The sequence below is a fragment of the Odontesthes bonariensis genome, chromosome 19 (genome assembly GCF_027942865.1).
Source record: "Odontesthes bonariensis isolate fOdoBon6 chromosome 19, fOdoBon6.hap1, whole genome shotgun sequence".
NCBI lineage: Eukaryota > Metazoa > Chordata > Actinopteri > Atheriniformes > Atherinopsidae > Odontesthes > Odontesthes bonariensis.
This window is the reverse complement of record NC_134524.1, coordinates 35,086,965-35,109,023: the sequence shown is the minus strand read 5'-3', so window position 1 is coordinate 35,109,023 and position 22,059 is coordinate 35,086,965. Positions and strand designations below refer to the sequence as shown.

The 22,059-nt window shown below is 44.6% G+C and overlaps 1 protein-coding gene across 1 annotated transcript; it reads left to right on the top strand.

Moving 5' to 3' along the window:
• The first annotated feature begins 11,883 nt into the window (after positions 1-11,883).
• tm4sf21b (transmembrane 4 L six family member 21b) lies at positions 11,884-15,430 on the top strand. The gene is made up of 4 exons (XM_075450944.1): positions 11,884-12,075; positions 14,053-14,118; positions 14,982-15,133; positions 15,229-15,430. The coding sequence occupies exons 1-4, from the start codon at positions 11,884-11,886 to the stop codon at positions 15,428-15,430; spliced, it is 612 nt and encodes a 203-aa protein (XP_075307059.1).
• The last annotated feature ends 6,629 nt before the right edge of the window (positions 15,431-22,059 follow it).

Sequence of the window (22,059 nt, the reverse complement as noted above, 5' to 3'; positions counted from 1 at the left end):
TGGGCCTGGGCTGCAGCTGGGTAGGTGGGCCTGGGCAGCAGCTGGGTGGACCTGGGCAGCAGCTGGGTGGACCTGGGCTGCAGCTGGGTGGGCCTGGGCTGCAGCTGGGTGGACCTGGGCAGCAGCTGGGTGGACCTGGGCTGCAGCTGGGTGGACCTGGGCTGCAGCTGGGTGGACCTGGGCTGCAGCTGGGTGGACCTGGGCTGCAGCTAGGTGGACCTGGGCTGCAGCTGGGTGGGCCTGGAACTGACTGGAAGACCACAGATAGTGAGAGTGGGTTATGTATGTTCCCCAACACTCACACTCAACACAGGGGTCGCCCAGGACTGCGCGCTGAGCCCCCCACTGTACTCCAGACATACCACCAACTCTACTGGGAAGTTTGCTGATGACACAGTGGCAGTGGTGCTCATCTCCAGGACCAATGAAAAGGCCTGATGGAGTGAGGTGGACCACCTGGTGAACTGGTGTATGGAAAATTACCTGGAACATTAACAAAACCAAGGAGATTGTGATTGACTTCCATAAATCCACATATCCAGAAGCGAGTAGCGAGGAGAAACTGATGAACACACACACTCTCTCTCTGCAACTATTTTGCATACCTGCATTTCTTTGCATGTTTTGTCATTTGAAAATGTTATTCAACATTCAAGGAGCAGCATTACTGCGCAGAGAATTAAATATTCATCAGGAGATGGTTATCATAGATGTTTTAGCATTTCCAGACAATTATCTTTATGAGCGGCACCATCAGAATTTTGTTGGGACAAAAGAAAAAAAGACATAAAAGACAAATAAATATTTGTATGAATAGGCTTAAAAAAGATATATATAGGCCTATTATATTTTATAAAGGCACTTGTGTGTTGGGGGTGGACTCCCTCCAGGGACTCCCTCAGCCACTGGCCCTCCAATATTCTGCTTAGGGCCAGCTGCTCTGCCTCCGTCAGAGGTGGCGGTGCTGGGCACCACCCGTTTTACGGGCATCTGCCTTCTTTCTGTTGGCTCAGTAGAAGTCTGTGTTAGTGTAAATAAGCTTAATTATTGAACAGAACATGATATAGATGAGAAGACATTTATGTGTGTGAAAACAGCATTATGTTGGGGATAAAATAACTGCACAGTCAAATAGCCACTTAATATTTACCTTACAGTGTAAAACATGATCAAAATGAGGTACCTCCATGCCGAGGTCTCACCTGTTTGAACAATGTTTTTATATTTCGTGCTTGTGCTTTAAGACAAAGCGCATCCAGTTGGTTGATTATTTAAATCTGGTTACAGCATCCTCTGATAGACACCTTCTATATGTACATTTCTTCTCAGAAACTGTATAGTCAAGGAATGTAAACTCAAAGGTTATCAGAAAATGGTCAGATAAGACAGGGTTATGAGGGAACACTGTTAACTGTTCACTCTCAATGCCATAAGTCAGCACAAGATCAAGGGTGTGATTAAGGCAGTGAGTCGGTCCGTGAACACTCTGAGAAAATCCAATAGAGTCCAATATAGAATTAAAGTTCATATTCAGGCTGTCATTTTCAACATCTACATGAATATTAAAGTCACCCACTACAATGACTTTATCTGTACTCAGCACTAACTGGGATAAAAACTCTGAGAATTCAGACAGAAACTCAGAATAAGGGCCAGCTGGACGATACACAACAACAAACACAAGAGGTTTCTGGGATTTCCACTTTGCGTGGGAAAAACTGAGAATCAGATATTCAAAAGAGCTCAAACTAAAAAGGCATGTATTTAAGATTCCGCAAGTTAAGCAATCAACTTCAAGCTAATTTTTACAACCATCTTATCTCCTTTGAATGAAATAAATAGTAAAATGTAACCAGACTATCTTAGATGGTAGAGGAAGAGGTCTTTGTATGAGCTAGATATTTGTGGTAGTGTTGTGGAGAAAATGAGTCGAATCACGCGTCGGTCAGCCGTCCATTGGGGAGTTTATTGAACAAACTGTCACAACAAATATGCATACAGGATGTACAAAATGTCCGCTGTCTTCCTTCTGTGATACCTCTTTATGCTTGTCTTTATCAAAACAACCGTACGTGGCACTCTCTGGAGGCGCCTAATGTTAAACAACTCATTCTAACTATCAACAATATTCATCTGAACCAGTCAGCAAGGCACACGATGTAACTAGGCCAGATGTCAGGAGAATGTCATGACATCCTTCTCCCACAGTAGTAACAGAAGAATAACGCTGCAGTGTGTCACACCCACATTAAAATGTGGTGTGAATATTCAAACCTGGGATATCTGACTCATCTTGAGCTGTACACTTGCTCAGAATCAGCTACACCCGACCAAGGAGCAGAAGACACGTGCTGCAATTTCTCATTTGGAAAGCTGATGGAAGAATAGCATGAGTGATTAAAAGCACATTGGCAGGTCAAAGGTACACCGAAGATTGGTGACACTGTGTGTATTTCATGTTCACAAGGTGCTACAAAAAGCCTGAAATATGTTTCAGGCATCCTCACCCTTTTACAGCTCATCTGATTGAATGTTTTCACCCTATCATGCAAACACTCACACTCTGGGGCATTTTGGCAGGTGTGATAATCTGTAATCTTCTAAAATGACTGGATGTCTTTGTGTTTCTTTTTTCCAGTTACACCAGTATGGATGGACCTGACCTTCTTCTGAAATACTTCTTCATTCCTCCACCTTAGCCTCGGACAGACCCAGGCCTTGTCAGAGAGATGGTATCCCTTGGCTGGCTGGAATATGCCTCCCCTCCCTGAGCCCCTGGAAGAGCTGGTGGAGGCGGCTGCCGGCTGGGCAGAGGAAGCTCTGGATCAGTTTGCCACTGCACCCAGTCTGTGGGTGTGTTTGGTGTGTTAGAAAATTCTTCAGACTGGTAGTACAATTTGAAAGGGCTTTTTTTCTCTTTATGACCTGAAGCATGATGACCTCAGTGGCAATCCATTTTTATCTGTTTCCCCAATAAAAGCTGACACATTGTTGTGTAACCTGTTGTTGGGTGTTGCTGGTAAAGCTTGGTATCTGATGAACTTTTGTAATAAAAAGTTCATGCTGACACAAAAGAGGAACTCGTGTAGATGTTCTTGCTTGTTGAATTCTATGTTCTGGTTCTGACTGTTGAGCATAAATCCCATGGACGGGGACTGAACACTGTCACTGGACAGTTTGGCTGTAATGCAAGAATAATCATCTTTAAAATCCTCGGTTAGTTTAATTCTGTCCCTCTGTAAGTCAGTACATTAGATGTTGGAGTCCAAACTCCAGAGTTGGGTAATTATTGATTTATTCACACCCTAAAAATAATTTGTTGTTTACCTTTCAAACATTTGCAAAGTCATTGCAAATAGTTTTCCATAGCTTTTAGTTAGACCTGCTGATTTTTGTCCGTCAAGATGTGTAGTTGTCCAGTTAAGCCATCAGCATACGATCAAAAGTAAAACATAGTGTGGAACTGAGGTCCGTTTCACGTAGCAGGTTTAGTGAAAACTCTGAGTTTATTAACCCTGAAATGAGGGAAACTGAGTTTTCCGTTTCACAAAGAGAGGTAACTCAACCTCTCGGTCAGTTACCGTAGTAACAGACTCTCTGAACCTAACCTGGTCGGGACCAGGTTTTACTCAGTGAACCTGGAGTTTCTCTCTGTCTCGGCCCTCTTTCAGCCATTTGATTTCCTCATTCATTCAGTCAGCAGAGCGAGTTCTTCTACTTCTAGAAGTCCATCAGGCACAGCAGGAGGCGACTGTTTCCACCAACATGTCCTTTAGACAACGATCCCGTGGATGAAGGTGCAGCATTACTGCGCAGAGAATTAAATATTCATCAGGAGATGGTTATCATAGATGTTTTAGCATTTCCAGACAATTATCTTTATGAGTGGTACCATCAGAATTTTGTTGGGACAAAAGAAAAAAAGACATAAAAGACAAATAAATATTTGTATGAATAGGCTTAAAAAAGATATATATAGGCCTATTATATTTTATAAAGGCACTTGTGTATTGGGGGTGGACTCCCTCCAGGGACTCCCTCAGCCACTGGCCCTCCAATATTCTGCTTAGGGCCAGCTGCTCTGCCTCCGTCAGAGGTGGCGGTGCTGGGCACCACCCGTTTTACGGGCATCTGCCTTCTTTCTGTTGGCTCAGTAGAAGTCTGTGTTAGTGTAAATAAGCTTAATTATTTAACAGAACATGATATAGATGAGAAGACATTTATGTGTGTGAAAACAGCATTATGTTGGGGATAAAACAACTGCACAGTCAAATAGCCACTTAATATTTACCTTACAGTGTAAAACATGATCAAAATGAGGTACCTCCATGCCGAGGTCTCACCTGTTTTAACAATGTTTTTAGATTTCATCTTAAACTGCTGCCAACTGCGCTTCTCCCCCGCAGGATTGCACCTAAATGAAATAAATGAATGGGCTACCATTCAAGCAGTTTTCCTTGTAATATTATTGTGATTGCAAAGGACTACATTTAAACTGACGCATTGACCCGAGCAGCAATGTTTTCCCAATGTGTTGCACTTCTCTGTACTCAGAAGAGTTCAGGATTAGACTCAGAGTTTGTTGAAGCTGCTTTGTGAAACGGAGCCCAGGTGTTTGTGTATGAGTGCAGATGGTCACTCCTGTTTTACCTTTCTGCAGGTGTCTATCCACTCCTTCTCCTTCACAGTCAAAGCTACCAACAGCACTGAGAGGCACCAATTTCACAGAGCTTAGGACCATCATGGCTATTCTACATGATACAGACAGGGGGCTGATGACACATGAGTGGACCTCCACCACAGCTCAGAAAGCTCCAGGGAAGAATGGAAATAATGACTCACATCTGACACTGAGCTGGGAGCCAGATTGATCTCTTATGACACTACTTCTGCGTACATGTGTGTATGTGTGGTTAAAGTCTATTCGATGATAAGATAATCAACCCATAAATAGACACACATATCAGCGTCCGACCATCCTGATAACAGGTTGATAGTTTCCTTGAATAACTATCGTTGTATAGTGACATTTTACCACTACTTCTACTAAAGAAGTCAAATTACTGATATAAAAAAATATTCCTGAATTGATTTGCTCCAAATAGCTACTTAGTTTACATTAGAACTGTGGAAACAGCAACTTTTCCAAGTCAGGTTTCACCTCCATGAGCACCACCCACATCAGATGATGAATGTCGTTCAATTATGTGTGTCCACTGTCTCAGAACACCAGAAAAAAAAAACCAAAAAAACCAAATGATCATTTCTGTCCGACCAAAACCAGACTGTTAAATTGCATGTAAACCTGTATATAGCGCCTCAGTCAGTCCTGAATACATCTGGCTAAATTTAGACTACTTTTAACCCAAGCAGTTCAGTCAATTTTATTACTTGATTAATACATTTCACAAAAAACTGTAAAAAACAAACTAAACATATATATATATTCAATTCAAAAATACTTTATTTATCCCAGAGGGAAATTAAATGTTGATGTAGCTCAATTAAATCAAAGAGTTATTATAGATGCTGATGGCTGTGGGCAGGAAAGATTTCCTGTAGCGGTCCGTTTTGCATCCAAACTGAAGAAGCCTTTGACTGAAGAGACTCTGTTTTCTGATAACAGTCTCATGGAGAGGATGTTCAGGGTTGTCCATAATTCTCTTGATTTTATGCAAAATCCCTCTTTGCATTATTGTCTCCAGAGGTTCCACAGTCGTCCCCAGAACAGAACCAGCCTTCCTTGTCAGGTTGTTGTCAGGTTGTGGTGGATGGAAGGGTGGACACGGATGCGGACTTCCAAAAAAGGGGTTGATTTATTAACAACAAAACAAAGTGCAAACAAAAGGCGCGGCAAAGCCGGATTCAAAAAACGTAACTCAGGATAGATACTTGGGAAAAACAAAACAAAGGACTTAACATGACCTGGATAATAAATACTTAGCTTCTCGGGTTTCGTGGAACATGGATGGCAACAAATAACATGCAACAACAGCAACAAAGATCCGGCAAAACTGACAGGGGAGGCAGGAAACTAAATAGGGAGTGAGCGTGATTGGGATAAGGTGCAGCTGGAGGGGAATAAACAGGTGCAGTGAGTGAGCTAATTAACCGGGTGCAGGGAAAACTAAGACATGAACTGACACATAAACATAACCTAAACATGAAACTAAAAAACGTGAGTCCATGGGTGTGACAGAGCCCCCCCCTCAAGGGGTGGATCCCAGACAACCCTTAAGAAATCCGAGGGTGGGAGGGAGGGGCTCGAAGCCGGTCAGGCTGGGGACCAGAAACGGGTATGTGGTACCGGCTTCGGGCAGCAGGAGGCAGTGGTCTGGCGGACGCCCAGACCGCAGACGGCATAGCCGAACAGGTGGTGGTCTGGCGGACGCCCAGACTTCCGTCGGCGTGGCGGCAGGAGACGGTGGTCTGGCGGACGCCCAGACCGCAGACGGGGTAGCAGGAGATGGTCTGGCGGACGCCCAGACTTCCGTGGGCGTGGCGGCAGGAGGTGGCCCGGCGGACGCCCGGACCCCCGATGACGTGGCAGCAGGCGGTGATCCGGCGGACGCCCGGACCCCCGATGATGTGGCAGCAGGCGGTGATCCGGCGGACGCCCAGACCCCCGATGACGTGGCAGCAGGCGGTGATCCGGCGGACGCCCGGACCCCCGATGATGTGGCAGCAGGCGGTGATCTGGTTGGCACCCAGACTTCCCTCTGCGTGGCGGCAGGAGACGGCCCGGCGGACGCCCAACCCCCGATGATGTGGCAGCAGGCGGTGGTCTGGTTGGCACCCAGACTTCCCTCTGCGTGGCGGCAGGAGACGGCCCGGCGGACGCCCAACCCCCGATGATGTGGCAGCAGGCGGTGGTCTGGTTGGCACCCAGACTTCCCTCTGCGTGGCGGCAGGAGACGGCCCGGCGGACGCCCGGACCCCCGATGACGTGGCAGCAGGCGGTGGTCTGGTTGGTACCCAGACTTCCCTCTGCGTGGCGGGAGGAGGAGCCGGGGACCGTCCGACGGTCGGCCAGACGTCCGGCGGGGGGGGAGCCCCCCCTTCAAGGGATGGATCCCAGACATCCCCAACGTCTGGGGGTGGGAGGGAGGGACCCGAAGAGGCGAGTCCATGGGTCGGGGTCCCATGGGCTCCGAGGCTTCGTCGGCCCCTGTAGCCTCTCCGTCAGGCTCTTGGTCAGGCCCGGAGGCCTCTTGGTCGGGTTCGGGGTCAGGCCCGGAGGCCTCTTGGTCGGGTTCGGGGTCAGGCCCGGAGGCCTCTTGGTCGGGTTCGGGGTCAGGCCCGGAGGCCTCTTGGTCGGGTGCGGGGTCAGGCCCGGAGGCCTCTTGGTCGGGTGCGGGGTCAGGCCCGGAGGCCTCTTGGTCGAGTTCGGGGTCAGGCCCGGAGGCCTCTATGGCTGGGGCCAGCTCTGGAACGGCTGGGGCCGGGGCCAGCTCTGGAACGGCTGGGGCCGGGGCCGGGGCCAGCTCGGGAACGGCTGGGGCCGGGGCCAGCTCGGGAACGGCTGGGGCCGGGGCCAGCTCGGGAACGGCTGGGGCCGGGGCCAGCTCGGGAACGGCTGGGACCAGCTCTGGGACGGCTGGGGACAGCCCTGGAACGGCTGAGGGTGCTGGGTCTCTGGACACTGTGGCAGGGTCACTGGAATCAAAAACTGGAGAGGTGAAGGAGGATGTTAATTGTGCAGCTACCTGTTCTGGCTCCTAGCCAAAAACGTCCAGTGAAGCAGCGCGGTGAACAGTTCTGGCATGATTCCAAGCGCCCTCCAGGTTATCGTGCCACCCCCGGAGCCCCCGCCTCACCGACAGGAACACCAGGAGTTTGCCAGCCACCCAAAGTCTCTCAGATGGGGAGCCCCGCTCAATACTTTTAAACAACTCCTCGTAGAGATCCCAGAACTGGTCGGAATCCGCCGCGTCCATTTTAAGGCCGGATCTTTCTGTCAGGTTGTGGTGGATGGAAGGGTGGACACGGATGCGGACTTCCAAAAAAGGGGTTGATTTATTAACAACAAAACAAAGTGCAAACAAAAGGCGCGGCAAAGCCGGATTCAAAAAACGTAACTCAGGATAGATACTTGGGAAAAACAAAACAAAGGACTTAACATGACCTGGATAATAAATACTTAGCTTCTCGGGTTTCGTGGAACATGGATGGCAACAAATAACATGCAACAACAACAGCAACAAAGATCCGGCAAAACTGACAGGGGAGGCAGGAAACTAAATAGGGAGTGAGCGTGATTGGGACAAGGTGCAGCTGGAGGGGAATAAACAGGTGCAGTGAGTGAGCTAATTAACCGGGTGCAGGGAAAACTAAGACATGAACTGACACATAAACATAACCTAAACATGAAACTAAAAAACGTGAGTCCATGGGTGTGACAGTTGTTGAGTCTTTTTAGGTCCCTGGTTCTGATGCTGCTGCCCCAACAGATGACGCAAGAGGAAATGACACTCTCGACAACACTTGTAGAATATCTGCAACATCTTGTTGCAAACCTTGAAGGACCTTAGCTTCCTCAAGAAGTACAGTCTGCGCTGTCCTTTCTTGTAGATGGCTTCACTGTTGTGTCTCCAGTCCAGTCTGTTGTCCACATGAACACCAAGGTATTTATATTCCTCAACCACCTCCACTTCTTCTCCCATGATGGAAACAGGGTTTGATCTGACCCTGTTTCTCCTGAAATCTACAATCATCTCCTTTGTTTTGTTAACATTCAAGATGAGATGATTGTTCCCACACCATGCCACAAAGCGGTCCACCAGCTCTCTGTACTCAGCTTCTTGTCCATCTCTGATACACCCGACAACTGCAGAGTCATCTGAATATTTCTGTAGATGACAGGAGTCTGACTTGTACTGGAAGTCTGAAGTGTACAGAGTGAAAAGGAATGGTGAGAGTACAGTCCCCTGTGGTGCTCCTGTGCTGCTGATCACCTGGTTAGACACACAATTCTTCAGTCTGACAAACTGTGGTCTGTTTGTCAGGTAGTCATTAATCCAGGTGATTGTTGAGGCCTCCACCTGAGTCTTCTGGAGTTTCAGACGGAGCAGATCAGGCTGGATTGTGTTAAATGCACTGGAGAAATCAAAGAACATGATCCTCACAGTGCTGCCTGCTTTGTCCAGATGACAGTGGGTTTGTTGAAGCAGGTGTACGATAGCGTCTTCAACTCCAACTCCATGGCGATAAGCAAACTGCAGGGGGTCCTGATATGTGCTGGTTTGCTTACACAGGTGGGTCAACAGGAGTCTCTCCAGGACCTTCATGATGTGGGATGTCAGGGCAACAGGTCTGTAGTCATTGATGACTGAAGGATGAGTTTTCTTTAGTACCGGAACCAGACAGGATGTCTTCCACAACAGTGGTACCTTCTCTTGGGTCAAGCTAAGGTTGAAAAGGTGTTGCAGAATCCCACAGAGCTGCTCTGCACAGGCCTTCAGGACTCGGGGGCTGACACCATCTGGACCTGGAGCCTTGTTCCGGTTCAGTCTCTCCAACTGCCTCTTCACCTGACTTCTAGAAACAGAAAAGTGGGAGGGGGAGGCAAAGGGGACAGCAGCATCTCCTGATTTGGTTGAAGTCAAACTAGTGGAAGCAGAAGAATCCATGACTGAGGTGGAGGTGGAGATGTTACAGGAAAGCTGTGGGTCAGAGGAGGGTGGGATGTCTCTTTGGCTGGGAACAGGAGGGGAGGATGGTGAGCTTGTTCCTGAACTGAACCTGTTGAAGAATGTGTTCAGCTCATTTGCTCTGTCCAGACTTCCATCCATCCGATCCTCCCTCTGTTTGAGGCCTGTGATCTTCTTCATTCCTGACCACACATCTCTGATATTGTTCCTCTGCAGTTTACTCTCAAGCTTCTTTCTATACACCTCCTTGCTCTCTCTGATCTTGACTTTGAGCTGCTTCTGTATACTCCTCAGTAACTCCCTGTCTCGCTCCCTAAAGGCTCTTTTTTTCTTGTTCAATAGTTCCTTTAGCTCACTGGTGATCCAGGGTTTGTTATTAGGGAAGCATCTCACTGTTCTGGTGGGGATGGTGTTGTCCACACAGAAGTTTATATAGTCAGTCACACACTCAGTCATGGCATTAATGTCCTCTCCATGTGGCTTACAAAGAGAAATCCAATCGGTTGCATCAAAACAACCCTGTAAGGCTTCTTCAGCTTCCTGTGACCACTTTCTAACAGTCCTTTTTGTGACAGGTAGTCTCTGGACAAGGGGTTTATATGCTGAACAGAGAAAAACAAGGTTGTGATCTGATTTACCCAGGGGAGGTCTTGATTTGGAAATGTATGAATCCTTGACATTTGTGTAAAACAAATCCAATGTCTTGTTTTCTCTGGTAGAGCAGCTGACAAACTGTTGAAAAGTTGGCAGTGTAGCAGAGAGTGAGGCATGATTAAAATCACCAGATATTGCCACAAAAGAATTGGGGTGTTGTGTCTGTATCTGAGCAACAACGGAACTGATGACATCACATGCAGTGTCGGCAACAGCTGAGGGTGGAATGTAAACAGCCACCAAAACAACACTGGTGAACTCTCTTGGCAAATAATATGGACGAAAACTTACTGCCAATAGTTCAATGTCAGGACTGCAGAGACGACTCTTCACAATAACATGTCCTGGGTGACACCATCTGTTGTTGACAAGCACTGCCAATCCACCCCCTTTCCTTTTCCTGCTACTCTTTAAATCTCGATCTGCTCGTACAGTCAGGAAGCCCGGCAGAGAGACGCTGGAGTCGGGGATATGATCCTGCAGCCATGTCTCAGTAAAACACATTATGCTACATTCCCGATATTCTTGCTGAGTCCTTGTCAAGGCTAGAAGTTCATCCAACTTGTTGGCTAACGATCTTACATTGCCCATGATGACTGATGGCAGAGATGGTTTGAACTTCTTCTTTCTTTCTCCCCTCTTTGCTCCTGCTCTGCATCCACGACGCCTCCTTTTCAATTCCAGTGGGATTTCTGGCTTCAGTTGTCGAATTATTTCTGCTTTTCCAATGTTAATCAGCTGCTCCCTGTTGTAAACCACCTTGTTGCTATGGTTATGCATCATAACAAAAGAGCAAAATATACAAAAGTATTGGGAAAAATCAATCCAGCTGCACAGCATCCAAGGCAGGAAGGAACACTTGTCCAAAAAAATGCAATTTCTTCCAAGAAAAAACAGGAATGAAATTTAGAAAAAAGAATAAATCTCAATGTGAGGTACAGAGCTACTCCAACGTGCTGCCACCCTCAGCAGCGCATTCTAGAAGCAGATATATATATATATATATATATATATATATATATATATGTGTATATATATATATATATATATATATATATATATACATATATATATATATACACACATATGTGTGTGCATCTCATGCATGCATCATGCATCAGAAATTGTGGCTGAAAATCAGATCCCATTAAGAGTACCTCAGAGCATTTTTGCCTGACAGGACATCGTAAAGCTTTATAAACATTTTGATTAAATTTGGGTTCAATTTGGTCTACACACACACACACACACACACAGACACCCACACCCACGGACACCCACGGACACCCACACACACACACACACACACACAGACACCCACACCCACACACACACACACGCTCCAGGTCAAAATGCAGATGATAAACACGCTGTACACCTTATCTCCCATGGCTCCACCCTTTAAGCCTCCGCCCACCAACACCCTCATGTTGTACTTAAACAGATCTTTCATTTCTGACATCCGATGACTGAAGCTGCCCTTGACGTGCCATAAGTAAGACTCTGCAGGTGCCAGTGGAAGCAGTTTGAGCAGCAGTAACTGTAAAGAAGGTGTGAGTAGCATTCATCTGCAGACATCATGTGTACCGGATCGTGCTCCAAGTTTCTGGCCATCCCCCTCTACGTCCTGGCTGCAGTGTCCATCATCTGCAACATCATCCTCTTCTTCCCTGACTTCGACACAAAGTATGCAAGTGAAGACAGGGAAGGAGAGAAACGAATCACTGAGGAAGTCAAATATATGGGAGGCGTGCTTGGAGGAGGAATCATGGTGAGTAGATTTGTTCTGATCCCTTTCAGTAGAACTCTGTGACAAACCTTCAAAATAAAACAGAGTAATGAGCCGAAACACGAGGGGACCTGGCCGTTCCATTCAATGGATACAGGAAGATATTCCTCTGGATTTAGTTTAGACACGGCTTCTATAGTTCAACTCAGTCCCCTTGATTAAATGTTAGCTTACTTCACTTTACTTCACAGCCATGTTGTATGTTGAGGTGAGGGCTGATGAGCTTCCTTCAGATTTTTCAGTTGGAAATCTGATTTTGTTCCAGTTGAACTTTCCTTTTTTAGGAACTCCATAATTCTGGCTTTGGAGTTGAGTTCAGTGAACACAATAATCTGGATCCAGCCTTGAGCCCTGGGTTTCTGAAGCTTCTGTACAGCTGTTAGAAACCTGAGCAGCTGTGCAGCTTCTCCACTGTTTAGTAGGTGACCTTGAAAGGACAGACGCCACGTTTTCAGCGCGGAAATCAGACAATCCATTCATCACTCTGTTTTTTTCAAGAGACATAAATATACACTTGTTTGAGTAGAAAATATTCAAAGAAAATAGTTATCTTTTGACATTTGAACACAATATCCGGTAGATGAGTGATTGGCTGAATAACATGACTGAATTACTCGAAGCATCTCAGGGATGCGTTGCAACTTACCTGAAATGTAATGAAATGCTGTCCAGCATTAGAGACGTGGGCCGTTTCTCACTGAAGGCCGGACTTCTGGATTAGTGGCGCTGGTGAAGTTGGCTAGCGGGTGCGGCGCCGGTTTAGTCGCTTTTGCTCGTCAGCACCTTGTCGCCGCTTGTCGAGGCTTTTCTGACTCGTTTTGAAGCGTTGTGCAACTCTTCCTTCTTTTTGAAAAAAGAAAAAAGTCTTTTTGACATGTTTGCATTGAAAAGGTAACTCTTTAGCCGCTTTCGGACTGTAGGAACCTTTGGCAGTTCTAATAACCTTTTAATTCGCGGGGCCGTTTTCTCCCGTGTTCGGACAGGAACTCGGGGCTATCTCCCTTAGTTCCTATAACTATTTAGCTCCTTCTCCGAGGTCGGGTCTTTTCATAGTTCTATAGAACGATCTGAGGGAGGTGTGTGGTGGTCGGTAGCTACGCCCCATGTCATGCTATCACGGCTGAAATGTTTCCTCATAGACACAGACACAACCGGCGGGTGTTTTAATAAGTTAAACTTACACTGGTCTCATTTGTCTGCAGCGCTCAGCTCTCCTTTCTTCCTTCATGAAATGAAAAAGTATCTCCTGACTCTCTCTGTGAGCTCTTCCAGCCTCGATATTAGACGCCTGATGTGATCGTCCATGATTAATATCACCATCATGCAGACCATAAACACGGTGGCCTCCCCACTCTCCATGTTAGCTTCTTTGTGGTGTTTTTTCTTCTCTAATTACTTTTACCGGTTATGTTTTGTTTTGTTTTGGTGTTGAATGTGGCGCTAAACGGCTAACGGCTAACACGTCACTGACGCAGACGGCTGCGCGCGGCGCATCAGTCCCGACTCATGTGCGAATGCAGACTGAAACAGAAGGACAGTTATCAGAACGAAATTCGAGTAGGACAGTTCTGATAACTGCGTTCTTAGAACGGTCTGTCCGAAAGCGGCTTTTGTTCGTCTCGGCTGCTCGCGCCCCAGATGAAGCGGGCTTTGATGACCAGTAGTTTTCAGAGTCTTTCAAATGATGTCGTTTTATCTTAATAAACAACATAATTTGATCGGAATATTATTGTTTTATTTTATACATTTTTTAACCTTTTTTTTTTCTATTAATATTTTTTTCTATACGAGAGGTACCGTATCAGCCCAAATAGGTCCTGGAACATGGGCAGGACAAAACCAAATTGTGCCCTGGTTCAGACTAAACTTTGCAGACAGTTTCTCTCCCCCTACAAACATGCCTCACATCGGATGTCTGGTGACTTTTCTTTCTCTGCCCCTCTGTTTTTCTGCCATCAGGTCCTCATTCCTGCCATCCATATTCATCTGACCAGTGCAAAAGGCTGCTGTGCCAACCGCTGTGGGGTGAGTGTGCACCAGCGGCAGCTTGGAGCCCCACACAAGCTTCATATTATTTTACACCAGTTGATTATATGTATTTCTTGTTCATAGAAATAATTAAGTGTAAAAACAATAAGGTAAAGAGACATTGACTCTGGCTGCCGGATGGACTGGAAGGCCGTCAGCCCTCCGGGGCTGAGGCAGCTCAGCCTCCCTGCTGCTGATGACATGCTGCCAATGTCTTGTTTTATTTTTCTACGCAAATGTGAGGCTATATTAAATATTGGTTTTGTTTAAGTGTCAGAATGTCTGTGTTGCAAATATGTTGAATTTCACTTTTAACGCTATCACTGTGATTTGAAGGCTAACAGAACCTTTCAGCCTGATAAGACTCGTGTTAAACTTGTTTGATGCTAAACAACCAAAGAACTCAACCACACCACAGAGTGTTGATCATCTGGGACATTCTCCCTAAAATTAGGCTCCCAAAGCAACTTTATATGAAAAATGGTTTCACTGCTGAGAGTGAAAAGGCCCCTTAAAAACTTCCTTGTGTCAACTTTTACTCTCTCAGGAAGACAAACCCTTTAGGATGCAGCTTCATAGTATAAGTGATTCAAATAAAACCCCTATTTGAAAATATCAATAGATTGTGCGTCTCTCTGAGCTGATGACAGGACTTTACATCCCCATCCCTTACCAATTTGCTGACAGTCTTTATATTCCAGCCCACAAGGAAAAAGTGTGGTCCATAAAGCAGGAAGAAACTCTGGGTTTAAGGAAATAAACGTTAGATTGGAGATGAAAGTTGTAGTTTTCTTTGACATGGCTGAGGAGCATCTTAAACAGAAAGAAAGCGTGACTCTGTGCCATGTTTGCCCCTGCAGATGTTCCTGTCCATTGGGTTTGCAGCAGTTGGAGCGATGGGGGCTTTGTACAGTCTGAGTATTGCTGCCGTTGGTCTTACTAATGGGCCACTGTGCTTCTGGAAGAATGATGACAACCCTATAGGCTCATGGGGAACACCCTTTACTAACAGGTGCATTTTATTTTACTTACTTAAAAATACCTTCAATTCTGTATATTACTGTCATTTTCCTATTTGTTTACACCACATATTTCTGTTCTTTCTAGTACTGGCAGCTACCTGAGCAACAAAGACATGTGGAGTTGGTGTGAGATTCCAGAGAATGTAGTCGAATTCAACGTGGCACTCTTCAGCACTCTGCTGGTGGCAGGATGCCTGCAGGGTGTCATCTGCATAATCCAGATGGTCAACGGATTGTTTGGCTGTCTCTGTGGCACCTGCTCTGACAAGGAGGTGAGACCAAAGTAGAACAGTACCTGCTTTATACTTTAACACATTTATTATATGCAGAGCCAGAGGGACTAAAAATCTAATGCTTATATGGAATTGAAATGATAAAGATAACGATTCCTTTATTGTCGCTATACGTAGCCATGGTACGGTGAAATTGTAATCTGTAATAGACTGTAATCAGGTGTCCTGCTCATAGGGAAAGGGTAATGGTTGATACTCTGTATCTATATGCCCCATCTTGTCTTGGGTTGTAAAGACTAAATCTGCTCAGAGGTCCTACTTGCCCTCTTATGTGAACCGTTATAATCTTTTTATTTTTTTTGTAATTCCTCTGCGTTCTAGTGATTTGTTGGCACAGGTATGGGTATTCCCATGCATAAAAGCCTAAAATAGTGTAGGTCACTTGTGTGCCATTCCATTACAGGATGTTGCACACTCAGCTTTTTCTCCACATATGAACAAGGTATCTGCAGGAGGACCGAAGTCCTGGACACACAGGCACACTTCCCTGTTGTTTGAAATCCCAACTATGTCCACAGTTTCCAAATCAAGAAAAAACATTATACAGGTATATCCAATTCATGTGCATGGATTGCATATCTATGATTAATATGTTAGAAACAGTTACAAACTAACAGTGTAGATTGAATCATGGCTCTGATTTTTCTATGCTGACACACACACACACTGCAAATTTACAATGTACCCTGATGGTAAGAAGCTGATCCAGCCCATGTTGAGGAAATACTGCCTGCAGTGGAAAATGAAGGAGATGAGTGATATAAAAGATAGAATGGAAATAGACCACTGCGCAGGCTATGACATAGGATTAGAGTAAGTTTAAATAAGTTCAAGTATTAACCAAATTTAAAGATAGCTTGCTGCCATCAATGTACAGTGTTTGAATAAAGCAGAAATGTTTCTCCCTTTGATGAATTGAAACTAAGATCGATAGTCCCCCTGCTGGCCAACTGTCTATGTGGGAATTCTTGTGTGTCCGTATTTTTCTTTCTTTTCTGTGTTGGACCTACATCCTGATGGATCGACCTGTGTAACACAGAGGTTTCATAATCTGATACACCTCTCAACCCAGATCTATGTACAGGATCGCTGACACATTTTAACACCTTGAAGGCTCCTGCATTGTGTTCACACTGTACACAGTCACAAACTACAAGTACATTGTTGAAAAGATAATCAATTTTTCACAGAAGTAGTGGTGTTGTGGTACTGACTTACATGTGAAACAAGCATTGCTTCTTAACAATACAAGGCCAATGTTAAAGAAACCATCCTTTCTGTGATAACTACAGAGGATTTTAACACATAGCATATTATACACTGAAAAAAATCAAAGTTAAAGGAGTTAAAGAAATACCTGGCTCAGCAGAGCTCGGACTCTTTGTCAGACTGGCTACAGTGCTGAAGAGAAACCTGGGATTGTTCTTATTCTCTTCTATCAATGATGAATAATAAGCAGTTCTAGCTTTACGAAGGGCTTTCTTATACGTTATTAAACTATCTTTCCAGACTAACTGAGACTCTTCTAAATTAGAGGAACGCCACTGTCTCTCCAGCTTTCTTGCAGTCTGCTTTAAAGCACGCAGCTGTGAATTATACCAAGGAGCCAACCTCTTCTGACTGATTACCTTCCTTTTCAGAGGGGCAACATTGTCCAGTGCTGTACGCATTGAAACTATAGTGCTGTCAACAAGAGAGTCAAGTGCTGCTGGAGTAAAGTTTAGGTAGTCGTCCTCTGTCATATCTGCACATGGCAGTGAAGAAAAGGATGATGGAATTAATTCTTTAAATCTGGTTACAGCATCCTCTGATAGACACCTTCTATACGTAAATTTCTTCTCAGAAACTGTATAGTCAAGTAATGTAAACTCAAAGGTTATCAGAAAATGGTCAGATAAGACAGAGTTATGAGGGAACACTGTTAACTGTTCACTCTCAATGCCATAAGTCAGCACAAGATCAAGGGTGTGATTAAGGCAGTGAGTCGCTCTGTGAACACTCTGAGAAAATCCAATAGAGTCCAATATAGAATTAAAGTTCATATTCAGGCTGTCATTTTCAACATCTACATGAATATTAAAGTCACCCACTACAATGACTTTATCTGTACTCAGCACTAACTGGGATAAAAACTCTGAGAATTCAGACAGAAACTCAGAATAAGGGCCAGCTGGACGATACACAACAACAAACACAAGAGGTTTCTGGGATTTCCACTTTGCGTGGGAAAAACTGAGAATCAGAGATTCAAAAGAGCTCAAACTAATCTTGGGTCTGGGACTGATTAGTAACCCTGATCTGAAAATAGCTGCCACTCCTCCTCCTCTGCCTGTGGTTCCAGGAACGTGAACATTTAAACAGTCAGAGGGAGTTGCTTCATTAATGCTAACATGATGCTAACATGATGCTAACATGATGCTAACATGATCCTCCTGCTGCAGCCAGGTTTCTGTAAGACAAAATATATCAATATGATGATCACACATCAACTCATTCACTAACAGAGACTTCGAAAGGAGAGATCTGATATTCAGCAAACCACATTTAATAGTTTGATGTTTATGTTCAGTTAAAGTTTTTGTTTTAATAATTTCTTTTTGCACAAGAGTATTTGCTCCTTTTGTGTTAATTGATTGGGTGGGTAGCAGCAGGTGGGAAGCTGCAGAGAAGTGTGTAAGACTACAACTCTGCATCCTGGTCTGAGCCCTGGGTTGTCAGTCACCCAGCCACGTTGTAATCCTGGCTGCTCAGGTTCTGCTAGGGGGAGGCTAATTGAGCTAGCTACGCTAGGTGGCTCCACACTGGCAAAAGGGACCTGGCTCGCTATCGGCTGATTTTCAACGGTGCAGAGCTGAGCTTCCAATTCAGATAACCTCGCCTCCAAAACTACAAAAAGACAACATTTGTTACATGTACCATTATCGCTAAAGGAGGCAGAGGAGTAACTAAACGTCTGACACACGGAGCAGGTGAAAGCAGGAGTTGAGTTCAGTGAACACAATAATCTGGATCCAGCCTTGAGCCCTGGGTTTCTGAAGCTTCTGTACAGCTGTTAGAAACCTGAGCAGCTGTGCAGCTTCTCCACTGTTTAGTAGGTGACCTTGAAAGGACAGACGCCACGTTTTCAGCGCGGAAATCAGACAATCCATTCATCACTCTGTTTTTTTCAAGAGACATAAATATACACTTGTTTGAGTAGAAAATATTCAAAGAAAATAGTTATCTTTTGACATTTGAACACAATATCCGGTAGATGAGTGATTGGCTGAATAACATGACTGAATTACTCGAAGCATCTCAGGGATGCGTTGCAACTTACCTGAAATGTAATGAAATGCTGTCCAGCATTAGAGACGTGGGCCGTTTCTCACTGAAGGCCGGACTTCTGGGTTAGGGTAGTCGTCCACTATTCCGGCACGTCAAGCCGTATCCAATGCATTCAATTCATTTTCAATGAAATCCGGCCGATCGTTGTCGCCGTGCTCGCAAAGCATGCTGGGATTCCGGCACGGCGAGCGGCGGACCTGCGGCACGTCAAAAAGTTGGGCTCGGCCGAATTTTATGCAAATTTGCCACGGCAGACGGAGTGCGTTATCCAATGAAAGTAGATCATGTGATCTCCTGTGTCGCAGCAGCAGCACAGCAGCTCTCCTCGCTCGCAGATCCACAGCCATGGTGAAATACGAAATAATGTTCCATTGCTGACGATTTATACACATTCATTTCCCTCCAAAACTCAAATTTTTAGAGGGAGAAACTTCGGTTGGTTAAAATCACAAGTTATTTACTTTCCCCCGGAGCCATTCTACACGCCCCTCTGTACACACCCACTGTAGTAGCAACACGGCGAGACTAGGCATCCAATCCGGCGAGTTAAATTGACGTGCCGGAATAGTGGACGACTACCGTTAGTGGCGCTGGTGAAGTTGGCTAGCGGCTGCGGCGCCGGTTTAGTCGCTTTTGCACGTTGACGATTTATACACATTAATTTCCCTCCAAAACTCCGAAACTTCGGTTGGTTAAAATCACAAGTTATTTGCTTTCCCCCGGAGCCATTCTACCGTATATTCTATCTACAACTTCGTATACATGCCCACTGTAGTAGCAACACGGCGACACTAGGCATCCAATCCGGCGAGTTAAGTTGACGTGACGGAACAATGGACGACTAGCGTAACAGGAAGTGATGCAATACGTCTTACCGCAAAGCAAAACGTCACAGATCACAGCAGATCTCTCAGTTGATGTCTCTAACTGCTGTGGGAACGGTGTTCCATTCGTGAGAAGCTTTAACAGAAAAAGCTGACTGACGAAAGGCATTTTCTCTTAATGGAATAATACACCTGGAGTGGTTCTATGTGCAGATGTTCTCAGACTGAGGTGCTGTTTACACATACCCGGGTATTTTGATAAACGCATATTTTCTAACCTTCGTTTGCAAAAAAAACTAGGTGCACACAGCCCCGTTTTAAAAAAAAAACACGTCTACATTGATCCGCTTAAATACGCTATCAAGAGCTGTTAAATTACGCCAAGCCTGACGGTGGCAGTGTTAGAACAATGAGAATTCCACACAAGCCAATCAGAAGCCTGATAGAGAACCGCTGACAGGAAGAACTTCCGGATCCTTTTCAAGAAGAAAGTATGGCACCAGGCTCATGTGTGTACAAAGTATAATGATTGCAGAAAGGAATGGTTTGAAAAAGAAGAAGAATCAGGAATCCATAACATACTGGAGGAACAAGGAATGCAGAGAAATAGAATTAAGGCTCTTATCCATTACCTAAAGATAACAGATTTAATTAAAATAATTTAATATACATTTTGGTTTGTTTGTTTATTTGATTTGATTCTGTTTATTTGCTTTAGTTATTTATTTTCTTACTTTAGTTATTATTTATCTACACTTCATTATGAAAAAGTGATATAGTCTGGCCAGTTCCTTTACACACTCCTGTACAGTAGGTGGCGGTATACACACTAAATGCTGTAACCCGCCAATAAACAGAAGAAGAAGAAGAAGAAGGCTCATGTGTGTGGACTGACAGCGAGACTGAGTTACTTTTAAACGTTGCGCTGGACTATAAAACTGCTAAAGCCCTGAAAATTGTATGACAGTAATTTTCAAAATCACACAAGCGAGTATAGCTCTCAACAACAGAAATGCTGCTAGTACCTCCATGCTTGCCAGATAAACAATGGACGGAGAGAATGGTGTTTTCACGCTAGCATTCTGCCAACATGACGGATAGGAGCGGGGCTCTGTACTATGACGACAACTCCTCATTCCATTCCCAAAACTCCGTTTTTGTCTCTTTCAACCAGTTTACACACAAATGCTAAACGGAGTTTTTAAAAAATCTCCACTTTTGCCGGAGTTTTTTTTTAGCTTCGTTTTCGGAGGAAAAAACTCCGTTTGTGTATAAACGAAAGGCACAAACGAAGGGAAAAGTCTTCGTTTATCAAAATACCCGGGTATGTGTAAACAGCACCTGATAAAATGACTAAGAGGAGGTGGGACCATCTCATGTAGGACTCTGTATGTCTGACAAACATTCGTGTACTTAATAAGATTGTCCCAACTTAAAAGATTATATTTTGATAAAATGAAGCAGTGATGAAAGTGTTTTGGTTTCTTGTCGAGTACTTTCAGTGTCTGCTTGTGTTCTCTCATTAGTGATTAGGGAACAATGACACACCATGACTCCTTGAAGAAGAGTTTAGAGGGATCATGATACCATCAAGTTTGTCATCAGGACCATCATCATCATCATCATCATCATCATCATCTGAGAGTGATGGAACAGGAGTTCTTCTGGTTTCACATCTGCACCTTGAAACTGCATTATTATCAAAATTTTGAAAGAAATTTTGAAAAAAGAATTGACTGGGATTATTGACGATTACACTCCACAGTTTATTTCTCACATTACAGATTAAAATGTAAATTAAACAACTCGTATACTGTGTACTTGAGTCTGTAAATTTGGTTGAAATATTTTGTAATAAAGTTTTGAACATAGACGAACATATTCCACTATCAACATCAACCTGATGTATTGTACAACTCTATTGTTTTGCATTGGACAGAAACCAAACGGGGTATATCAGCTTATATCTGCAGTTGTGGTCGAAGCTCAGCAATTTTGGAACACCACTGATTTCTTTGAACTGTCCTTTCTCTGGGGCAGAACAATTTTACAGTATAATTTAGTTCATGGTTTGGTGTTTGAAAGCATCACAAAATCTAGTAAAGATTTATCTACATGTATAAAACTGTGTGCACGCCTTATCATGCACATCTTTTCTTTATAAATCTAAATGAACATAAAACTGAGTGCATGTGCTCAAGTCCGTAAGCCGCCTCGGTTCTTCCCAATAATTATCATACAAGTTACAAAAACACACCTCTTCTGTAACTTACTTTGAAATCAGTGATAACAAAGCTTTATAGATACCAGCGTCACACCCGGGGCCCGTTGCACAAAAGTAGGATAAGGGATTAAGCCGGGATATGTTGGCTATCCTGGCTCAACTTATCTGTGATCCAGTTGCACAAAAGTGGGATAGAGGGAAGTGGGATATGTTCAGACCTAAGTTACCATGGAGATTTATTCTGTGAA

Coding starts and splice junctions, on each gene's coding strand:
- tm4sf21b (XM_075450944.1), top strand. CDS start 11,884: ATGTGTACCGGATCGTGCTCCAAGTTTCTGGCCATCCCCCTCTACGTC. Junction 12,076..14,052: donor TGCTTGGAGGAGGAATCATG/GTGAGTAGATTT, acceptor TTCTGCCATCAG/GTCCTCATTCCTGCCATCCA. Junction 14,119..14,981: donor GCTGTGCCAACCGCTGTGGG/GTGAGTGTGCAC, acceptor TTGCCCCTGCAG/ATGTTCCTGTCCATTGGGTT.